The sequence below is a fragment of the Neophocaena asiaeorientalis genome, unplaced genomic scaffold, assembly GCF_003031525.2.
Source record: "Neophocaena asiaeorientalis asiaeorientalis breed wild unplaced genomic scaffold, Neophocaena_asiaeorientalis_V1.1 scaffold773, whole genome shotgun sequence".
Taxonomy (NCBI): domain Eukaryota; kingdom Metazoa; phylum Chordata; class Mammalia; order Artiodactyla; family Phocoenidae; genus Neophocaena; species Neophocaena asiaeorientalis.
In genome coordinates this window covers 176,587-201,274 of record NW_020172815.1, presented here as the reverse complement: position 1 = coordinate 201,274, position 24,688 = coordinate 176,587, and the positions used below count along the sequence as shown (strand labels likewise).

General features: G+C 39.8%; 1 protein-coding gene across 1 annotated transcript in view; it reads left to right on the top strand.

Moving 5' to 3' along the window:
* The first annotated feature begins 665 nt into the window (after positions 1-665).
* RAPGEF6 (Rap guanine nucleotide exchange factor 6) overlaps positions 666-24,688 on the top strand; it is a 177,026-nt gene continuing 153,003 nt past the window's right edge. The window contains exon 1 of the mRNA XM_024741655.1: positions 666-912. Within this exon, the coding sequence (XP_024597423.1) occupies positions 844-912 (69 nt within the window). The 5' untranslated portion in view covers positions 666-843. The remainder of the gene's footprint in view (positions 913-24,688) is intronic.

Below are 24,688 nucleotides of genomic sequence, written 5' to 3'. Positions count from 1 at the left end.
GACTTCGCAAACCAGCAGTAACTCTTGAGCTGGCTGCAGGCACGGTGGCTGCCCACCCCTGCTCAAGGCCACGAAACTTCGGTTCCTCTGCCCTGATGTCAGGGCGTCCGTCTTAGACAAGGCAGGTAGTTCTCGGCGGGCTCCTTACACAAGAGATTCGTTTTATTAGAAGACAGGGAAGAGAAGCTGTGACCTTCCTTGTTTGCCGAATGGCCGCTTCGACTTCCGCACGTTCTCCTAGGGAGCAGTGTCGGAGTTGCAGACCTGGAGCTCCGCCCCGGGCTTGGCCATGCCCCGAGCTTCCGGATTTTGGCACAAACAGAACTCTCCACCCAGAACACCTGCCGCACTGGTTCGATCCCCAACACGCTATTCTCGTTCAGTAGGTCACAGCGCGTTTTCAGCGCCCCCCCCCCACCGGAAACTGGTGCGGCGGAAACCCCAACTCCGAGGCGGATCCCGTGACGGGCTTGGGTGATGTCTCGCGACGTTTCTTCAAATCTCACGAAGAAGGGTTGGAGGAGGCTTCACTGCACCGCCCCAGTTTTTACGTCATTTCAGAGTCACGCCCTTAGGCGCCCGTTTGCGCGCTTGCGCGTGCTGCGCACGCGCACTCGCCTTTCCTCCGCCCCCGCGCGGGCTTCTCTGGCCAGTCGCGCGTGGGCTGAGGCCCTGGGCGGGCCGTGCGAAGGCTTGTTTGCCAAAGCGGGGTCCCCCCCGCAGTTTGGAGCTCCCTTCTTCAGGGGAGGGGGAAGAGGGTGTAGCCCCCATACCTAGGGTGAATGGGCTGTCGCGTGGGCTGCTAAGGGCAGGCTGGGGAGCACGGGGGCCGGGGCCGCGACCATGAACTCACCCGTGGACCCCGGAGCTAGGCAGGCGCTGAAGAAGAAGCCGCCCGAGCGGACGCCCGAGGTAAGGCCAGCTGGCCCGGCGCGCCTCCCGCTGTCCAACGGACAGCATCCCTCTGTCGGTCCGAAACTTGCGGCAACTGCCCCCTTGTCAGAGCCTCGCACCTGCTGCCAAGGTATCTGTTCTCTGAGTCCCCGGCCCTGACCCGGGCCCTGGTCGCGGGCGGGTGACGACCGTCTTTCCCGCTCGCTGTGCCGCCTTCCCCGCACACCCGTCCTTGCCGGTGACTTCTCAGTGTTTTCGATAAAAAAAGCACCATTACTAAATCGTATTTTTTCAGGGTAAAATGTGGGTCTCGGACTGAGATTGTCCCGTAGATAGGTAGACTATGAAAAATTGTAAGTGAACTATAACAGCCGTGTTATTAAGAAATAACTTCTCTTAAAGTTCTTTGAAATGCTGTTCAATTGCCCAAAGAAAGATAAAGTTTTCAAGATCAGTTTAAAACTTTGCATCCAGTCAGATGATGAATTCTGGTGGAGAATTATGCGTATCTGAAGATAAGTTCTGGGGAGGTAGTTTTTTGTGTGTCACTGGGAAATGTTAAAGTATTTTGTGCTTGGATCCAAAACCTGCTGTATTGAGTTAAATGATTTTCACTTGAGCTGAAGGCTGGTGTTCGGGCAAATAACTGAAACCTGTTAACCTTGGCAATCCCTATAGAGGCTTAAATTGGGGGCGGGGGAGGGAAGGTTTTCCTTGATTTGGATAAGTTTCCATAATAAGTGGGATGTTTCCTAAACCAAAAAGCAAAAACTAACAACAATGTGAATGGATTGTTGGATTGTCTTGTGTGTAATTGCAATATATAAAATGAAGTGCTTTGGTTAGTTCTTCCTAAATCACTTTTGTGTTTTTCAGATTAATAATGTTTTGCATAGTAAGTCTCAGTAATTTGGGCTGACCTTTTGTGACATGATATTAGTCAAGCTGTAATTGTAGCTGCTGGGTCAAACTTTGTTATTGGAAATCCTGATCTTTGCATAGAAAGAAAGCAAATTCTACCACTTTCCACGGTCCTCTTTTTAAGACCTGCATTTGTAATCCCATGTGTCTTAATTTTCCTCTGATAATTCTTGAGGTCATTGTGAGTTAATTGAAAGCATTCACTTTGAACAGGTGAATCTACCATAGTTTTAATATCGTTAGAAAGTATCATACAAGGCTTACAATGTATAATGTAGGTTTTACTTTTAAGTATTACTTATGATAAATTCACAATTTAATGGGAAGATCCTAATTTTCTTTAATAACAGAATTACCTACTTTGAAATTGCTTATTTTTGAGTTTTAGGAAAATTTCTAAACTGTTCACAAAGTTGTGGTGGTCATTGCATGCTGTGTAAGTACTTTATCTTGTTTTACTGGAACAGCAGCGTAGCTTAAGGAAATGCTAAACAGCTGCCCACAGTACACAGACTGGAGCTCTGACATCTAGCAGCATAACTTGTTAACTGCTTGAATCAGTGGCAGTGCTTTTTAAACTTTTGTTTATTGATTTATTGGTTGCTTGATTGCCATGCCACGTGGCTTGTGGGATCTTAGTTCCCCCACCAGGGATTGAACCCGGGCCCTTGGCAGTGAAAGTGTGGAGTCCTAACTCCTGGACTGCCAGGGATGTCCCATCATTGGCAGTGCTTTTGAATGAGTGTAGAATTTGTTCGGGGTACAGAAGTATCAATAAAGAAGTGATAAATTGAATCCTAGTTTTGAGTTATTTGTGATAAATAATTTGATGAAATTCTTATAGGGTCATGCCTGCTTTCAGAAGATCCTTATTCTTTTTAGTGGACTCTTAAGGGTCTATTATAAATATATTCACTCAACAATTATTTGTTGAAAGCTTACCAGTTCAAGGCACTATTTTGTGCACTAGGATGTATCAGTGAACAAAACAGGCATGCCCTATTGGTGTTTACATTCTAACAGAAGAGAGAGGGGAGTAGGCAGATAAATATAATAAACAAGTATGTTACATAATATGTTAGCTGATAATTGCTAGTTAAAGAAAGAGCAGGATAAAGGAATTGGAAGTAAGGGACAAGGACTGGGTGCAATTTAAGGTAGTTGGTGTCCTGGTTGAGATGAATTTTGATTAAAGTCTGATTCATGTGATAGAGTTAGCCATGGGGATATATGGGGAAATAGAATAGTCATTGCAAAAGTTCTAAGATGGGAACGTGTCTGATGCATTCAAGGAATAGCAAGGAGCTCTGAGTGACTGGAGAAGAGTGGTAAGAGATGAAGTCAGAGAGGTGATAGTGGTGGTGTAGGATGGAGCTTATCATGCAGGACTTTCTAAATTGTAAATTCTTTGACTTTTACTTTGAGTGAAAGAGGGTTTTGTTTTCCACCAAAGTGTTTTGAAGCAGAGGAACGATGTTATCCTAGTTTTTAAAGCATCCTCTGGCTGCTTGCTGGGTTGAGAATAAACTGTGGGAGCAAGGGTAGAAAGAAACAGGAACATCAGTTAGAGGTTATCACATTAAAGCAGGGAAGAGATCATAACTCAGAGTAAAGTGATAGTAATGCTGGTGGTGAGTAGTAGTCAATTATGGAAACAGGATTTAGCCAACAGGCTAAATGGATTAGATTGTGCTTTGAGGAAGAAAAAAAAATCGAACATGATTTCAAGGTTTTTGGGCCGAATAACTGGAGTGTTGGAGTTACCATTGAAGAGAGTTTGAGCTGCCATCAAAGAGACTGGGAAGGGCTTCCCTGGTGGCGCAGTGGTTGAGAGTCCGCCTGTTGATGCAGGGGACGCAGGTTCGTGCACCGATCCTGGAAGATCCCACATCGCACGTGCCGCGGAGTGGCTGGGCCCGTGAGCCACGGCTGCTGAGGCTGTGCGTCCGGAGCCTGTGCTCCGCAACGGGAGAGGCCACAGCAGTGAGAGGCCCGCGTACCACACACACAAAAAAAGAGACTGGGAAAGCTGCAGGAGGAGTAGTTTTGGGGAGGGGAGTGGATCAGAAATTCAGTTTTGAACATGTCACATTTGAAATGTCTGTTAGAAATGTCAGGTAAGGAGTTGCGTATACAATTTATAATTATTTCTAAAGAGAAGGCTGGGTTGGAAATAGAAATTTTATAGTTATTAGCTTACAGATAATGTCGAAAGTCAGGAGACTAGATGAAATTACCGAAGTAGTGAGTGTACATGGGAATAGAAGAGGACCAAAGACAGTGCCCTGGGGCACTTGATCACTACAAGGTCAGGGGAGAAGAGCAGAAACCAGCAAAGGAGAAGGCATGGGAGCAAACAGTGCAGAAGAAAAAAAACTAGGATAGAGTGGTGCTGTCCTGGAAGCTAAGCCAATAAAGTGTGTAATAGAAGGGGATAAAGCATTGATTTAGCTTATTTTTCCTTGAATACATACTGGGTACAAAGCATTATAAAAAAATATACAAATAGATAAGAATCAGTGTCTTGTAATCAGATGTTTGCATCATATAATTAATGAATAAAGAACTCTTCTGTTTGTTTCTGGGACAAAATTAATGGTTCTTTTATTTTGACCCATCTGTTGTCCTTACATGAAACTATCAACTCAAGCATAATCCTAGTGAGCCAGACACTGAGAATGGAAACTTGCGTAAAGTATGCCATCTAGAACTGTGTTCTAACACAGTTTTTACTTTTCTGGCCATTTCTCCTACTGTGTAGATTCAGCTTCCACAGCACATTATCTTTCCTGAGCTGGTTCTCTGATTTCCTTTCCCACCTTACAAAGATCTTTTTTTTTTTAATGGAAAATTTTAGAGTTAAATACTCTGGGGGAAGCTAAGTGCTCTAAAGCAAGAAAAGCTGTTAAGATACTCATTTTGAATCGTTATGCCAAAATTAAAGATGCCACAGTCAAAACTGAGACCTTGAATTTGGCTTTTTCTCAACTCAGTCCATATTCATTGCCATTCTTTTTTTTTTTTTTTGGGCGGTAAGCGGGCCTCTCACCGCTGTGGTGTCTCCCGTCGCAGAGCACAGGCTCCGGACGCGCAGGCTCAGCGGCCATGGCCCACGGGCCCAGCCGCTCCGCGGCATGTGGGATCCTCCTGGACCGGGGCATGAACCTGCGTCCCCTGCATTGGCAGGCGGACTCTCAGCCACTGCGCCACCAGGGAAACCCTCAGTGCCATTCTTCCTCTGTAATCTTTCTTTTTTACCTCGGAGTGAACACCTTATTTCTCTTATATTTCTGTCTCTAAGTGCTTAATACCATGTTTTGTGCATATTAAATGATCAATAAATATGTTAAACAGAACAAAATTTAGAATTAATTTTTTAAAGTCCTCATGTTAAAAAGATAATACTTCTGTTCATTAGAATTGCTGATTTTGTACATCCTGGGTGGTCTCATTCTGCACCGTGACTTCAGTTAATTTTTATAGGCTGACACCTAGGTCTGTATAGCGCATGTTACCCCCTTCCATGTGCTTCAGATTCATATATCTAACCAGTAAATTGTCCTCCAGGTTCTTCAATCACTAGTCTCAAATTGAAACCATCATCATTCCTCCTCTTTAATATTCTGCTGGTGACTGCCCCAGTTGCTCAATCCAGAAATTAGTGTTTTTACTCTTGATTCCCCCTGCTGTCTTCCTCTCTATATCTAACTGGTCACTAAATCTTGTTTGATTTTACATCTTGAATCTCTCTCTTCCTCTTCCTATCCAGCTGTACTACCCTAGTTCACACTTTTATCGTTTCACCCCTGAATTTTTCCTTGAGTCTTTTTATTTATTGTCATATTATTGCTAGAGTGATCTTTCTAATACTCGGGTCTGATCATCTTCTATTCTTGCTCAGGATTTAATTATTTCCCACTGCCTAGATAGGTTAGCAATATAAGTTATCATCCAGATCATTTTTGAGAATTAAAAGAGGTGGGTTAATATTTATACCAGGAAAACAGATTAAAGGTCTGTCTCCAGCAAATTGAGATGTATGGTTACCTCATGCAGATGATAACATTAATTTATCCATTCAGTTAACAGATGATATGTTAGGCACAATACTGAAAGCCAAGGTAGTAGAGAGAAATTGGACATGGTCCCTATTCCTCAGTGACTTAGGAGACTGACATGAAAACATTAGTAAAATGTTAAGGTTACTAGTGACAAAGGTATGGATAGGGTACTTTACAACTGCAAGTGGGGAAAGAACAGGCTTCTTGGAGGAGCCTTAAATTAAAGCTTAGATATCGTGAATAGCTGTCTGGATGATATCCAGAAGGGAGGTCATTCCAGGCATCGAGCAGCAGGAGCAAAGGCACTAATGGTGACAAGCCAGGTACATTTGTAGAACAAGAAGCCAGTCTGTAAGGCTAGAGCATGCATTCCCAATGGGGATGATGTCATCCCCAAAGGGACAAAAATTAGGTCTTCTGGGGGGAGTGAAAAAAAAATCTTAGATATTACTGTGGTTTGTGTAGTAATATCTACACAAAACTCATCCCTACCTGACAAAGTTTTATTCCTTAATATTTAATTGGAGATGGGGTGGCAATTATGAAAAATATTCTTTGGAGGGATGTGATAATGAAAAAAGGTTGCAAAACACTGGGCTAGTTAGTGTATGGGGTGTTTGTGTGTGTAAGGGGATGGTACATCGTGGTAGATGTTAAATGTTGAAGCTGGGTATAATAGCAGGATTGGATCATTTCAGGGATTTGGACTGGATGTTGTAAATAAAGGAGAACTGTTGGAGGGTTTAAAGCCCAGAAATAAGATCAGTTTTACAAAGATTACTCTGTGGGCACTGTTGAGGATGTAGGGGAGGGCAGGGGGTGGGTCGGGAAGGGCACAGGCCGGCTACCTTAGAGGCAGGGTGGTTTACAGTAGGATGAACAAATAACATTTTGTCCAAACCACGATATTTTTCTGTGTGAAAGGCAAGACTGTTAATGATTATATCAGGATAACTGGGAAATCAGGAGATACGGATCTGGTTATAGGAAACAAATGCAGTAGTTCAGGAGTGAGATAAGGTAGCAGAATACTTGATAGTGGAATAGTGAGGAAGTAAAATTGGCCCAACATGGTCACTGGTTGAAACGGGAATTTGTACATCCCACCAGTTTTTTTTTTTTTAACTTTGAAATTGACTAATACACATACTGTAAAGTCCGCATGCTTTTAAGTATAAACCAGCTTAATTTTCATAAATATATTTAGCTACCATGCAAATCATGATAGAGAATATAACCAGCACTCCAGAAACTCCCCCTTTGCCCCTCCCAATCAGTACCCTTTCCCAAAGGAAACTGTTCTGACATCTTTCACCATAAATTAGTTCTGCCTGTTTTTGAATTTCATTTGAGTGGAATCATACAGTGTGTATTCTTTACAGCAACCAAGAGGACTATGAAACTATCTTGGTTCTTTGCATTTTATCTCTGGACTGGACTTTGAAGCTCCTCTCTTGGCTTTCTTTGATCTTCATGTACTTATCCTTTTTTATACCGTGACTCACCTACCCTTTTGGATTGACCACCTCATTCTGTCCAAGCCTACTCTTGCGGTAACTGCCTCAAACCCCAAATGCTGCACTTGAGGCAAAGATATAGTCTGTCCTTATATTCTTCTCAAGTGTCTGCAATAGCTCTGGGGCAAATCTGGCAAAACTTTTCTGTCTTTTGCTTGTTGGGACAGACTTGGGTTGGGTCTGTTCAGAGTAATGCAAAAGTTCAGATAATTTCTGAATTTCTCATTTGAGTAACTGTGTATAAGAGTACGTTATTAAAGAGCAGAATTAGGCTAGACAGAGAATTCAGTTTTGGAAAGGGTTTGAGGCTCTCTACAGGAGACACAGATAGAGATGTTCAGTAAGCATTTGGAGCTTCAGGTCAAACCAGGTTATGGGTCTGAGTTGGTCTGAGAGTCTACAGCATATGGGTCATAGGTGAAGTCATGGGATTGGTAGGAATACTCAGAGTGAGAAAACTAAGTGAGAACAGAAGGGCAGACCCTTTGGGTGCTCTAATATTAAAGGGATGGGGGAAGGAAAAGAAAACTGCTGAAGAGAATGAAAAGAAATTGTTTATAGAGGTAGAAGGAGAACAGAAAAGTGGTGTTACAGGAGGACATTTCATAGAGAAATCCCTAATCATTAATGTCAGGTACTATATAGAGTTCAAGAAAGGTGAGGACTCATAAATTCTTCAGGTTGCATCCATCAGAATGGTTTCAGTGGACTGAATACAGAGCCTGACTGCAGTGGATTAAAGTGAGAATCAGACCCAAGAAAGTGAAGGCAGTAAGTTTACTGTTTGTGAGTTTGGCTCTGAGGGGAATGGGAAAGATGTAAAGTCCTCCATTATCTTCTGCCTTATCGACCCCCACCCCCAAACACATGCATTTTAAACTACTTATATAAATATCCTAACACAGTACTTTTTAAAAAAAAATTTTATTGGAGTAAAGTTGCTTTACAATGTTATGTTTCTGCTGTATAGCGAAGTGAATCAGTTATATGTATACATATATCCCCTCTGTTTTAGATTTCCTTCCCATTTAGGTAACCACAGAGCATTGAGTAGAGTTCCCAGTGCTATATAGTAGGTTCTCATTAGTTACCTGTTTTATACATAGTAGTGTATGTATGTCAATCCCAATCTCCCAGTTCATCCTACCCTCCCCCTTCCCCCCTTGGTATCCACAAGTTTGTTCTCTACATCCGTGTCTCGACTTCTGCTTTGCAAATAAGTTCATCCGTACCATTTTTCTAGATTCCACATATAAGCGATATTATACGATATTTGTTTTTCTCTTTCTGACTTACTCTGTATGACAGTCTCTAGGTCTATGCACGTCTCTGGAAATGGCACTATTTCGTTCATTTTTATGGCTGAGTAATATTCCATTGTATGTATGTACCACATCTTCTGTATCTTTTTGAATTATGGTTTTCTCCGGGTATATGCCCAGGAGTGGGATTGCTGCATAATATGGTAGTTCTATTTTTAGTTTTTAAGGAGCCGCCATACTGTTCTCCATAGTGGCTGTACCAATTTACATTCCCAGCAACGGTATAGAAGGGTTCCCTTTTCTCCACACCCTCTCCAGCATTTATTGTTTGTAGATTTTTTGATGATGGCCATTCTGCCTGGTGTGAGGTGATACCTCATAGTAGTTTAGATCAATAGAAAAGGATAGAAAGTCCAGAGATAAATCCACGCACCTATGGTCACCTAATCTATGACAAAGGAGGCAAGAATATACAATGGAGAAAAGACAATCTCTTCTGTAAGTCGTGCTGGGAACACTGGACAGCTATATGTAAAAGTACGAAATTAGAACACTCCCTAACACCGTACACAAAAATAAAATTAAAATGGATTAAAGACCCAAATGTAAGGTCGGACACTATAAAACTCTTAGAGGAAAACATAAGCAGAACATTCTTTGACATAAATCGCAGCAAGACCTTTTTGACCCACCTCCTAGAGTAATGAAAATTAAAAAAAAATAAATGGGACCTAATTAAACATAAAAGCTTTTTCACAGCAAAGGAAACCATAAACGAAATGAAAAGACAACCCTCAGAATGGGAGAAAACATTGGCAAACGAAGAGACCGGCAAGGGAATAATCTCCAAAATATACAAACAGCTCTGCAGCGCAATATCAAAAAACAACCCACTGAAAAAATGGGGGGAAGACCTAAATAGACATTTCTCCAAAGAAGACATAGAGATGGCCAACAAACACATGAAAAGATGCTCAATATCACTAATCATTAGAGAAATGTAAATATCCTAACACAGTACTTTTCAACCTGGGCTACATATGTTTTTCAACCTGGGGAATTTTTTTTTATGCGCAGGCCCACCCTTCATTTCTTGTATTAGAACCTTCTGGAATGGAGTATCAAGCATTGGTATTTATAGAAGGCTCCTTAAGTAATTCTAATATATAGACAGATTAAAAGCATTGTCCATTGTGCCATATTCTTTCTGTGTGCTTTATATAGGGTGGGAAAGTGTTTAGGGCCCTGGAATTTGGATTTGGACAAGCCTACTTCAGATCTGGGCTCTAGCAGTGAGAATTTGAGTGACCCTAGGAAAGTTACCTAACTTTAAGATTGAATATCTTTGGGGGATTGTTACGTGGACTGAATAAGATAATATATGTAAGGATTTATTTAGCAAAGTACCAGTCATAATGAGCACTCAATAAATGTAGCCATACATATTAGTTTGCTATTTCCTTTGTCTAGAACACCATCCTCTCATTTGACAAATCCAGACTCCTCACTGAAATCTCATCTTCCACTCCTTCTCTGTGTCCCTTCCTCTGCCATAGCAGTTACTGTACTGTGTTATGATTACTGGCATGTTTGTCTCTCTGGCTGGACTGTAAGCTCCTTGAAGACAGTGACTGTTTCCTTATCTCCCAGTTTCCATCATGCAATACTTGTTACATAGTAGGTAGCCAAATATTTGTAGCGTAAATGACTTTAAAGAGAAAAGGAATCTGAAAAATACTGTTCCCCTATTTTTCTAGTAGTGATTTTTGTTGGTCTGATACTTGAAGTGCTGGGGAAAAAAGACTGATGAAGTTTGGCACAATGGCAAAATTTGCCATTAATATCCTCTTATTAAAATAAGAATAATGTACAATTACCATAAAGAAACTATGTGTTTTACCTGGCAGTTCTTCAGAGACAATTCAGATAGAGGAACTTAAGTCATACCTTGAAACAGGAACTTCTTTTTTATATGGCTTTGAAACACATTTCCAGTTTTAACTGCAATGCCAGTTTTAACTTTTCATGTGTTTTTAACCAGGTGGCTTAAAACTTTTGCTGGGCAAATATTTCATGCTCAGCTAGATGTTAGTGTAATTGCCTATTCACAATCCAGAAAAGGGTTTTGTTAAAAAACAAACAAACAAAAAATAGCTTATTTTTGTTACCAAAAGTTAAAGAGGGAACTTGGACTGAAAGAATGTAAACTTTAGTATTCTTGTAATTATTTGTTAATCTATTTCAGAACTTAGAGTAATGGTTTTTAAGTGTACATTGTAGAGATTTTTTCTTAATTGGCGAAAATGCACCATCGTACTTGGAGTCATTTTTGAGTGAGTCACTGTGTGCATCCTTGAGGGTGGCAGAACAAAGATTCTGTTGTGCTTTTCTACAGCAGATGCACATTCAGAGGGTTCCTTGGAAAATAAGAGAACTTATTTACGCTTCTGGGCCCCTCTGACCTTCATTTGTAAGCTAAACTGTATAGAAAGGGAATACTAGATCTGGATGGGGCCTTTATTAGATGGTTCTTTTGCATGACACCTCATTTTACATGTATTGGAGATTCCCAACTTGAGAAAAAAACTGTGGCCATTCAGGAGTTTAGACACCATAAAATCTTGTTTTTGAGAGATGAGGATCTTCCCTGAGAGAGAATTCTGCAAAGAGGAGGAGCAGCCAGGCATGGTGAACTTGACTGACAAAGTCATGTTCTTTGAAAGGGATGTAGGATTGTGAGCTCTGTAACATTGTAGTTATCATTTGGCTTTACCTTGAACTGGCCTGTATAAACTGAGGTCTTGCTGTAAATAAAAACTGAATGAGCCACTTTATTAAGAACTTGAGGTTATGGAGGCATAAGCAGCCCCCATTTGATGTTCACTACTACCAGACATTCTCCACTACTTTGCCCCAAACTGAAATTTTGGCAGCCCTAGGGCTTCTGGCTTTGACATGTGGCAGAGGCAATGGGACTCGTTGGACAGGACACTTAGTACATAGCAGAAGTAGCAGCACCACCTAGCATGTATTTGTGAACATATGTATATGTAGCTCTTCCAAAAATACTTTAGCTGATGGTTCAAGAGCTAGTGAAATGGGTCGCATACAGATAAAGGAACTGAACTTGAGAGAGGTAAAATGCCTTGCTCAAGGTCACGTGATTCATCAGTCACTTCCTCAGTCCAGTAGTGCCCCACTGCTTTCTCTTTATCAGTGAACTTTAGGTTACATTTTAAGCTTTGAACTGTGTCTTTTTACTGACATCTATATAGAGGCCTAATATTTTCCTAAATAAATGTCTCTCATTTAATTGCGACTGTACTATATGAAGTATAATACTTTAAGGTGCATGTGTCAATTTAATGGAAGTTTATCATTCTCAAGTTTTATGTAGAATGAAAACATGTGTGCTTGATATGTGATTTTTTTTTTTTTTTTATACCATTCTGTTTTATAACTTGTTTTCAGAGGATGGTAGCCTGTTCTAGTTTGGTTTCTTAAAAGCATTCATTTAATACGAGAAGGCTTCATCATAGTATATTTTTTAGAAGAGAGTTTATAAGTGTCACAAGTGGCAACTGAAGTTTGGATTGCTTATGAGCTCCTTAAATGACTCTCTGAGGCAGAGTTGAATGCATACTTTTTTTGTGGAAGACTGCCTGATGAATGTTTGTGTGGTAAATATTTTTAAAGTCCTGTTTTTAAGTGCTAGGGTTAAAAGATTAAAGTTCTTAGGGGAGGAGATGGGCAAGTACACAGACAAAATACAGCCTGGTTAAGTACTGTGATAGTTGCACATATCAGGTGCTCAGGAGTTTTGTAGGAGGGCTGTTGGGAGACAGGAGTAAAGGGTAGGCAGGTGTCATTCAAATTGTTTTAAAAAAGGGAACCCTGACATGAGTATAGATTTGAATATATAAAAGTTAGGTGAAGAAGGAACAATGTGTGTTTCCTGAAAAGGGAACAGCATTTTCCAAGGCCACAAGATGAGCTTGGTATGAACATGCAAGTTGCCTGCGTAGCTGGAACATTGGGACAAGAATAAGTAGTAAAATAGGTGAGGCTGCAGGCATGGTCAGGATCCAGAACATGAAGGGCTGTGTTCTCCTTGTTAAGGAGCTTGCATTTTCTTTTTAGAAAGATTACTCTGGCAGCACTCTGAAGAATGGATTACAGGGGACCAGACTAGAGGCAAGAAGGCTGTTTTCTGTTATCCAGTAAGAAATAATGAATCCCTAAATTGTTCCAGTTGAGATGGTGAGCAGAGATGTTTAAAGTAGGATTGATAGATTTCTTACCAGAGCCATTGAAGGTGAGTACTGTCACCTAAATCAGGGAACCGAGGAGCAAGACACAGCTAGGGGTGCAGATAATCAGTTTAACTTTGGATATTTGCACTTGAGTTGCTGAGGAGTCACCCAGGTGAAAGTGTTCAGTGTTCAGTAGAAAGTGTAGGTTGTTTATTACTCCTCCATTAATTAGCTGGTATTCTGTATAGAAGAACTTTCCCCACTTGCCCCTCTCCTCTTTCTCTAAAAAAAAAATCACTGAATTCAAGGATTATTTTTGTATTTTTAATATTGTCATTATTCTTTTTGATTCTTAGGCTGCCCCAACTTTAGCCACTGGGAGCCCTTTCTAAGTCAGGTCCTTTTGGCATGAACCAGTAGTCTTTAAGTAATACTTTACTTTCTGGCCCAAAAAGGTGTTCCAGGCTTTTACTTTCCTTGCTCTACTACTGAAATCAGCCGTTTATGGGATTGGCCAAAAAGTTCGTTCGGTGTTTTCTGTAAGATGGCTCGCTTAGTTGTCTTTATCTTCATGTGAAACAATTTTGTTAGATTGTATTGTGATAGCTGTCATGTCAGCGTGCATTTTAAAAAAAACATCAAAATTGGTGAATTTCTGTGTAGCCATTTTAATATTGAAGATGGAAGAAAACAACTTTTTTGGCATATTATGCTTTTATTATTTAAAGAAAGGTAAAAACACAACTGAAACACACAAAAAAGATTTGTGCAGTGTATGGAGAAGGTGCTGTGGCTGATCGAACGTGTCAAAAGTGGTTTGCGAAGTTTGGTGCTAGAGATTTCTTGCTGGACGATGCTCCACGGTCAGGTAGACCAATTGAAGTTGATAGCGATCAAATCGAGACATTAATTGAGAACAATCAACATTATACCATGCTGGAGATAGCCGACATATTCAAGATATCCAGATCTTAAGCATTGAAAATCATTTGCACCAGCTTGGTTATGTGAATCACTTTGATGTTCCACATATAAGTTAAGCGAAAAAAATCTTCTTGACTGTATTACCGCATGCGATTCTCTACTTAAACATAATGAAAATGTTCCGTTTTTAAAACAAATTGTGATGGGAGATGAAAAGCGGATACTGTACAATAATGTGGAGCAGAAGAGATCATGGGGCAAGCTAAATGAACTACCACCAACCACACCAGAGGCCGATCTTCATCCAAAGAAGGTGATGTTGTGCATATGGTGGGATTGGAAGGGAGTCCTCTCTTATGAGCTCCTTCCAGGAAACCAGACGGTTAATTCCAACAAGTACTGCTCCCAGTTAGACCAACTGAAAGCGGCACTCGACAAAAAACGTCCAGAATTAGTCAACAGAAGGCGCATTATCTTCCATCAGGATACCACGAGACCACATGATTTTTTTTATGACCAGGTAAGAACTGTTATAGCTTGGCTGAGAAGTTCTGATTCATCTGCCGTGTTCACTAGACATGGCACCTTCAGATTTCTATTTATTTCGGTCTTTACAAAATTCTCTTAATGGAAAAAATTTCCATTTCCTGGAAGACTGTAAAAGGCACCTGGAACAGTTCTTTGCTCAAAAAGATAAAAAGTTTTGGGAAGATGGAATTATGAAGTTGCCTGAAAAATGGCAGAAGGCAGTGGAACCAAACAGTGAATACATAGCTCAACAAAGTTCTTGGTGAAAATGAAAAATGTGTATTTTATTTTTACTTAAAAGCCGAAGGAACTTTTTGGCCAACCGAATATCTGAGGAACCTGGGTTCCTTTTAGTAGGAAATGGTATTTAGAATCCATGGTCTGGGCTCCAGGTGTGGTAAGTGTTATATAGCCCTTTATTGCCATTTTGCAGAATATATTTACACCTTCCCGGATGATAAAACCAATGGAATGGAGTTCTGTGTTTAATGTATGAGCTTGTTAACTTGGAGATATTGTTGAAAATCTTTAAAATAGCTTTAATTGTCTGCTGAACATAATTTAACCTTTGTTTTGTAATTTTATAATACACATTTGTTACCATGTGATAGCGTCCATGCTACATATTTAATAGGTATTATTTTATTTTATGTTTAAAAGGAAGCAGTTTGTCATTCCTATTGTACAAAAAATAAATGTTAAGCAAATTATCCAATGTTACATGGTTAGTAACTGATAGGGGCAGAATTTGAAACCACAGCTGTCTCCACAGTCCAAGTTTTTAACCACACTGTTAGGCTGAAGGCAGCCTAACGGTAATTTGGGGAAGATTCTTCAGCATAAGTTTTGATTATACAACTACAGCTGCAGAATGTGTATATCTTGGGATTGAATCTGTACTAACCATAGAGATCCATCCTGAGAGTTTTTTAATTGTTAGAATTGCTGGGATAACGAGTAAAATATCTTGGTTAATGAGTGTTTTAGATACTTGATGTTGTATTGAAAGTTATATGTGATGACTTAAGCCTATCATAGGTAAGAAATAAACTAGTTTTAGACTTTGAGAAACAAAAAATTCAGAATTGCTCTAAGCATTCCACTTTGAGTTTTCCAAGTTTTGGTTGGTTTTATAAGCATGTGTAGAGCAGCAGTCAGCCGAATTGAGAGATGGAGTTGCTGAGAGAAGCGTACTGCTTGGTACAGTGTTGACGAAGGGGTTAGAAATCCCAAAGTGCTTAATTAGAAGTGTATACTTAGCAGAATTATTAATTCCTCATACATACAGAGCTGCAAATATGAATTGAATATTTCATTTAACAGTGAAATTGAAAAGTCATAGAATATGCCTACAGTGAATGCATTAGGTATGGATCACTTGAAGGGCAGTTTGTAGGATGGCAGTGGCCTCCCCCACCTCAGCTTACCTTCACTCATGTAACTGACTGGCTGAGAGGGTATGGCTGATATGTTTTAGGAAGCGCTGAGTCATCACCGCTTCCTCACCTTCTTTTTGCCCAAGTAGAACTTATTATTTTTATTCTCTAATCCTGAGTTGGTATTTGTTCTTCTAATACCCCTGGATAATTTCTGCAGTATTTTGTAGTTACAGAACCAGTGGCTCATCTAGGTGTTACTGATCTGGAATGTCATAAATTCTGAGTTTTTTCATCTTCCTCATGATTTCCCTCTGTCACGTTGAGTAGAGCAGCTTTCAAGTGCACACTAAATAATTAACGTCACTTTGAATATAGCATTTAAATTTTTTATTACCAAGAAATATCTGCAAGACTTCCAGTCTGCCTCTGTCAGGGTTGTTTGTTTGTTTGTTCTGGCTTTCTATAATAGCTTTTATTGATCTTGGACATACCAAAAGCGTAACAGATAGTGCAGTACCTTTAGCCTGTCTCAGAGATAATTGGTACAGAAACCACAAGAAACCCGTTTCTTTTTTTTTTTTTTTCCAGGCAGGAATTAACACTTTTTTTTTTTTAACATCTTTACTGGAGTATAATTGCTTTACAATGGTGTGTTACTTTCTGCTGTATAACAGAGTGAATTAGCTATATGTATACATATATCCCCATATCCCCTCCCTCTTGTGTCTCCCTCCCACCCTCCCTATCCCACCCCTCTAGGTGGTCACAAAGCACCGAGCTGATCTCCCTGTGCTCTGTGGCTGCTTCCCACTAGCTATCTGTTTCACATTTGGTAGTGTATATATATCCATGCCACACTCTCATTTCGTCCCAGCTTACCCTTCCCCCTCCCCGTGTCCTCAAGTCCATTGTCTACGTCTGTGTCTTTATTCCTGTCCTGCCCATAGGTTCTTCAGAACCATTTTTGTTTTAAGATTCCATATATATGTGTTAGCATACGGTATTTGTTTTTCTCTTTCTGACTTACTTCACTCTGTATGACAGTCTCTAGGTCCATCCACCTCACTACAAATAACTCAATTTCGAAGAAACCCCTTTCTAAGACCAGCATTATACAGTCAACAACTATCAATACTTGCTGTCCTGCATAAACCAAAACCATAACCACTCACATCATATGAGAGAATCAGTTTGCTACTACAACCATCCTTTGTTCTGGGTGTATATTTTCTGTCCTTTCATAAATGCTTAAATGCTTAACATCTTGTGACCCTAAAACCAGGTGCACTGGAGGGACCAGGATTTACTAGACATCTCAGTGCTTGCGTTCCTCCTCATTAATAGGTTATCAGCCAGATAACCCGAGTGGCGTAGATCCTACCAATAAGCCACTTGTTCTAAACTTTCTGTGCATCAGAACCACCTGTAGGGCTCATTAAACCACATTACTCCCAGAGATTCTGATTCACTAGGTCTGGGATGGAATCTGAGAATTTGCATTTTTTGCCGAGTTCCCAAGTGATGCTGATGGTGCTACTGTAAAGGTCTTTCAGGGTTGTTACTTACATGTAGCGGAACCCAATTCTGGTCAATTTAAAGAAAATGAATTTATTAAAAGGATAGTGGGTAGCTACAGAATTGTTGGGAGTGCTGGAGAAATAGACTTGGGGCTAGACAACTATGATCCATACTCTTTATCACATATTTGGTAAAGATACTACTGCTGCTAGCACTGAACACAGTGGATACCACAGCTTGCACTGCTGAACATCTATACTGTACACTGCATGTGTTCACAGACCCTTCAACCACTAGCTGCCAAAGTGGATTCTGGATAGTTCTTGCTTCTCGGTATCACTAGATTAACAGTTTATGATGAGTATATGTGATTGGTAGTGCTTGGGTCATTTGCCTGTGCCATAGTTTTATGGAAGGTTGGAAAAGTGAAAATCTGATATACTCAGTTTCCACCAAAACTCATAAGTTGAAGTATTTGCTAAAGAGGTGTTTATTCATGGCTTGACTTCTTTGTTAGATATTTTGACCATATGCAGTAGGAGTTGACAGAGTATTGCCTGGGAACCAAATTAGCCTACCAACTATTTTGTAAATAAAGGTTTATTGGAATGTGCCCTCACCCATTCATTTACATTTTTTTTTTTTGGTTGTTTTCGTGCTACAAAGGCAAAGTGGATTAGTACTTGTGACAAAAACCATATGACCCAGAAAACCTAGAATATTTATTATCTGACCCTTTATAGAAAAAGTTTGCCAACCCCGGATAGGAGTAATCCTAATACTTCTATTCAGATCCATGCAGTCACCATTTATAGATGCTGTTGGAGAACTGCGTGTAAAATGGCCAAATTGTCAAAGATTGGAGACAAATAAAGGGCAAACTTTTAGATAATTTGAAGGACTTTTAGAATCTAAAGTTCATCAACTTTGTCAGACTTTCTTCAGGCAGAGAACTGGAGCACCATGTGTATATTTCAAAACTTGTAAATTATGTTCTCACTTAGACTTTAAAATTGAAAAGTGAATTCCTAATTCTTTGTCAGCTATTCATGGCATCATCAGTGATGTACCAGAGATGTCCTCTGACTTGAAAACAGAGGAAATGATATGACATAATTCAGTTGAGGATCTTAGGAAATTCTGGGACTCCTGGACTCTAGCCTACCCTCATTGGGCAGGTCAAGTTATGGATTTCTAATTCTGTTTGTCAAGACGTAACCTTTCCAGTTTTCAGACCTTGTTTGCCACTAAAACAAAATTGTCTTGATGTTAGAAAATAACAAGCACATTTCCATGGGATAGGCATTTTGTGGGTGTCTGACCAGGTTATGATGACTCTTAATTCAAAGGGTGGGGCCCCAGCAGCTGTGTTTGTAGTATATGACTACACCTACCAACCACTGTTTTGGAAGTTCTAGCTCGTGCATTAAAGCTAGGGGGGAAAAAAGTATGTACATACATAGATTGGGGAGGAAATACTAGTGTTCTTGTTCACAGGAGATGTTACTGTATATGTAGAAAATCCAAAAGAATCTACAAACTGTGAAATTTATTAAGGTTTATAGTATACATCTTAAACTTATCACAATCAACCTTCAAGTGATATTATACTATTTCTTATATAAGAACCTTACAATACTATACTTGCATTTTTACCTCCTGGCCTTTGTGCTGTTGTGATGCATTTTACTTGTACACATAAATAAACCTCATAATTCATTGTTGTCGTTGCTGTTTCTTTAAATAGTCAATTGTCTTTTAAATAATTAGAAAAAAGATTTATATTTACCCATGTAGTTACCATTTTCCAGTTTTTCTTCATTCCTTTGTGTAGCTCCAGATTTCCATCTTGTATGGTGTTCTTTTATGAATGACTTTTAACATTTTTTATAGAGCAGGTGTGCTGGTGATTGACTGACTCAACCTTTGTATATATGAAAAATATTTTGCCTTCCTCTTTGAAGGGTATTTTTCTGGGAATAGTATTCTAGATTGATAGTTTTTTTCTTTTGTGACTTTAAAGGTGTTACTACAGTATTGTCTGGATTGCGTTGTTTCTGACTATTCTGTATTCTAATGATCTCGCTGTGTCATTTATCTTCTTTAGCTGTTATCATTTTTTAAGCAATTTGATTATGATCTTTGCTGTTGTTTATTTCATATTTCTTCTGCTTGGGTTTTGTTGAGCTTCATGGATGTGCAAGTTTATAGTTTTTATCAAATATGGAAGATTTTCCTCCATTCTCCAAATTGTTTTTTTTGTTCTTTGTCTTCTTCACAGTGACTCCAGTTATACTTCTGTTAGGCCTGCTTAAAGTTGATGCCTGTCCTACTGTTCACATTTTTGTGCTCTGTTGATATTTTTTCCATATTTTCTCCCTGTGTTTTATTTATTTATATTTTTAATTGAAGTATAGTTGATTTACAATATTATGCAGTGTTAGATCATACATACAACATAGCAATTCAGTATTTTTGTAGATTATACTCCATTTAAAGTTATTATAAAATATTGGCTGTATTCCCTGTGCTGTACATTACATCTTTGTATCTTATTTATTTTATGTTTAGTAGTTTGTACCTTTTAATCTCCTACCCCTATCTTGCCTCTCTCCCCACTGGTAACAAGTAGTTTGTTCTCTATATCCATGAGTCTGTTTCTGTTTTGTTATATGTATTCATTCGTTTTACTTTTTAGATTCCACATGAAAGTGATAACATGCAGTATTTGTCTTTCTCTGTCTGATTTATTTCACTAAGCATAATACTCTCCAGGTCCATCCATGTTATTACAAATGGCAAAATTTCATCCTTTTCGTGGCTGAGCAGTTTTCCATTGTGTGTATATATGTGTGTGTGTGTGTGAGCGCACACATACGTACGCATATTACGTCTTCTTTATCTGTTCATCTGTTGATGGACACTTAGTTGCTTCTGTATCTTGGCTGTTGTAAATAATGCTGCTGTGAACATTGGGTGCGTGTACCTCTTTGAATTAGTGTTTTAATTTTCTTCAGATGTATGCCTAGAAGTGGAATTGCTGGATCTTAACGGTAGTTCTATTTTTAGTTTTTGAAGGAACCTCCATACTGTTTTCCGTAGTGGCTGCACCAATTTATATTCCCTTTCCTTACTAGGGCTCCCTTTTCCCCACATCTTTGCCAGAATTCGTTACTTGTGATCTTTCTGCTGATAGCTGTTCTGACAGGAGTGAGGTGGTATATAATTATGGTTTTGTCTTGCATTTCTCTGATGATTAGTGATGTTGATCATCTTTTCATATGCCTCTTGGCCATCTGTATATCTTCTTTGGAAAAATGTCTTTCATGTCTTTATCTTGTGCCCATTTTCTCATTGGGTTGTTTCTTTGATACTGAATTATATGAGCTGTTTATATATTTTGGATATTAACACCTTGTTGGTCATATCATTTGTAGATATTTTCCCTCATTCAGCAGTCAATTGTCTTTTTGTTTTGTTGATGGTTTCCTTTGCTGTGCAAAAGCTCTTATGTCTAATTAGGTCCCATTTGTTTATTTTTGCTTATGTTTCTGTTGCCTTAGGATACAAAAAAAAATATTGCTGTGATTTATGTCAGAGTGTTCTGCCTATGTTCTCTTCTAGGAGTTTACGGTTTCAGATATTACAGTTAGGTCTTTAATCCATTTTGAGTTTATTTTTGTATATGGTGTGAGGAAATGTCCTAATCTCATTCTTTTACATGTAGCTGTCCAGTTTTCCCAGCATGACTTACTGAAGAGATTGTCTTTTCCCCATTGAATATTCTTGCCCCCTTTAACTTAGATTAATTGACCATAGGTATGTGGGTTTATTTTGGGGCTCTCTATTCCATTTCATTGATCTATGTGTCCTTTTTTTGAGCCAGTATCATCCTGTTTTGATTACTGTTACTTTATAGTATAGTCTGAAGTGAGGGAGCATGATACCTCAAGCTTTGTTCTTTTTTCTCAAGGTTGCTTTGGCTATTCAGGTTCTTTTGTGGTTCCATATAAGTTTTAGGATTATTTGTTCTAGTTCTGTGAAAAATGTCATGGGTATTTTGATAGGGATTGTATTAAATCTGTAGATTGCTTTGGGCAGCATGGACTTTTTTTTTTTTTTTTTTTGGTGGTATGCGGGCCTCTCACTGTTGTGGCCTCTCCCGTTGCAGAGCACAGGCTCCGGACGTGAAGGCTCAGCGGCCATGGCTCACGGGCCTAGCCGCTGTGTGGCACGTGGGATCTTCCCGGACCAGGGCACGAACCCATGTCCTCTGCGTCGGCAGGTGGACTCTCAACCACTGCGCCACCAGGGAAGCCCAGTATGGACATTTTAACAATATTTATTCTTCCAGTCCATGAGCACAGGATATCTTTCCATTTCTTTGTATCATCTTCAGTTTCCTTTATCAGTGTTTTGTAGTTTTCAGCGTGTGGGTCTTTCACCTCCTTGGTCAAGTTTATTCCTAGATATTTTATTCTTTTCATGAAGTTTCAAATGCAATTGTTTTCTTGCTTTCTCTTTCTGATAGTTCATCATTATGAGTGTATAGAAAAGCCACATATTTCTGTATATTAATCTTATATTCTGCAACTTTTTTGAATTCATTTATTCTAATAGTTTTTTTGGTGGAAATTTTATAGAGTTTTCTATATAAAATATGACATCATCTGCAGATAGTGACAGTTTTTCTTCTCTTCCAATTTAGATGCCTTTTATGTCTTCTTTTCTTGTCTGATTGCTGTGACTAGGACTTCCAATACCATGTTAAATACAAGTGGCAGGAATCAGCATCCTTGTCCCAAGTTTCAAGGGTTCGAGAGCAGAAGTCGTGAACATTAGATCTGAGCTGGTTCCATTTTCTCTAAGTGTGTGCTCCCCCCCAGCAACCTCGGCATTTTCACCCCAGAGGGTAGCAGTGCTGGGCCATGAGAGGCCAGAGTGGGCAGTCGATGTGGGTCAAGGTGCACACTGGGGCAGTCCCAGCACACTGGAATTCCAGACTGCTTCTGACCTGCTGTCCCCACGAATGCCAGTAATGGTGGCCCTCACACCATTCAGATGCAGTGCTGGGTCTGGGCTGGCTCTGTCTGCCACAGCTGTCTACTCTACTTGGCTATGGCAGCCTTCACCCTAGTGGGGAGCTGTGCCATGGAGCAAGAGGGGCTGAAGCAGCCCTCAGCATGAGCCAGGGTGCACGTTTGGGCAGATGCAGGAAGCCAGCTAAAGTACCTGGCATTTTCAATTGCTTTCTCCACCCTGTTTTGAGAGAAACCAAGCACGTGGGTGCTCTTCACTAGCAACGTCTAGATTTCTCACAGCCCCTGCTAGTCCCACTGGTCTTCAAGTCAGCCAGGAAGAGGACTTATCTTTCTGGTGTTGGACCCCAGGGCTGGGTTTCCTAATATGTGGTTCACACCCCTCACTGTTTGGGGAGGGTCTCTGAGCCCATGCAGTCCCCCTCCTCTGCTGTATCCCCTCCTAGGGGCACAGGTCCTCACCTGATTGCTTCTCCTCTTTTCTTACCTGATTTCATGTGGATCTTTCATTACAGCCTTGGTTGTATAAGAGCATTTCTGCCAGTCTCCAGTTTGTTTTCAGTGAGAGTTGCCCCACATGTACAATAGATGTATTTTTGATGTGTTCATTGGGGGAGGTGAGCTCTGAATCCTCCTACTCCACCATCTTGATCTCCTTTCCCCATGTATTTTATTTTTTATTTCTATTTTTGTGTCTTTAAGTTTTTAAATCTTTTCTTCTACAGTGTCTTAATGTGTCACTTATCCCATCCAGTGTATTTTACATTTCAGTGTTGTTTTCATCTCTGGAATTTTTTTTTAGTGTCCCTTCTTATATAGTTAATCTTTTCTATATTTTCTTGAACATATGGAATATAGTTTCAGTAAGTTTTTAAATATCTTTTTGTATTAATTCTGTTATCTGGTAATTACTGAGTTGGTTTTGATTTTTTCTCTCCTCCTTATGGGTCATTTTTCCTGTTTCTTTTCATGCCTGGTGATTTTTAATGGAGTACCAGAGATTGTGAATTTTACTTTTTTATGTGCTGGGTATATTTTATTTCCAGTAAATATTCTTCTGGGACGCAGGTAATTTGGAAATCATATGACCCTTTGGGGCTCTTTTTTGAGCTATGCTATGTAGCACCAGAGTAGCATTTAGTGCAGTGTTAATTTTGCCCAGTACTGAATCCAAAGGCTTTTGAGTACTCTACTAAATGCGTTCTGAATTATGAGATTTTTCCACTCTCCCTGGTGGGAATAGTAACTCTTCTGGTCCCTGTGTGAGTTTTGGGTATTGTTCCCTTTAATCCAAGAAGTTTAAACCTCAGAACTGTTGATGTTTTGGCCCAGAGAATCCTTTATTCTGGGGCCTCGTCTTGGGCATCATAGGATATTTAGCAGCATCTCTGGCTTATAGTCACGTGATGCTAGTAGTGCCCCGCCTTCCCCTCTGAAAATTATGACAACCCCAAATGTCTCCAGATATCACTATGTCACCCAGGGGGCAAAATCAGTCTTGATTGAGGACCACTACTCTAATCCTTTCAGATGGTTCTTTCCCTGAGTTCAGGTATTTCTTCATGTACATGGAAAGATCAGTACTCAACCTAGACTCAAGTAAGACCGTCTGTAGGTTTTCAGAACATTCTTTCTTTCTGTGTAGTATGTGCTCTCTCTGTCTGGCTCTGCAAACTTGAGCTACCTTCTACTCTGCAGGTGGCCAGCTACTACTTCTCAAGATACAACCAGGTAGTAAGGTATGATAATTATATGAACCACCTCATTCGTTTCCCCTCTCTCAAATGCCACTGTCTTTTTTTTCGTAATGTCTTATCTCTTGAAAAATGTTTCATTTATTTATTATGATTTTTAGTTGTTTTAGATGGAAGGTAAGTCCAATCTGTCTTATTCCATCTTGAATGAAAGCTGAAGTCTCAAAAGTTGTCTTTTACTTTTGAAGGGATGTTTTGTAATACTTCTGACACTACACCCCCGAAAACATGGAAGTGGCAGGTCTTTGAGCCCTCATAGAGTTAATATCTCACTTCCAGGAGTTCAAGTGTGTTACCCAAGACTCCAGGGTACCAGCCACTCCTTGCTCATTCTCTTGTTCATTCTGTTCAGTCATCAAAATACATATGTAATGTCTTAGGTGGTCTAGATGGCTTCAGGTTATATTATGGTAGAGACTGAGAAAGTTGCAATAGCCCTTAGGCAAAACTGTAAGTTAATATTGTCCTGCACAACTGCCAACTGTTTCTTGTACTTTTTACTTTAGTAACTGGAATGGAAAAGAATACATTCACCAAATCAATACCTGAAGCTTAATTAATCATTCCTTCAGCAATATTATGTCTGGGACTTGCAGCTGTGCCCAGAGCTAAAATTTGGTTAAGTCTATGACAGTCTA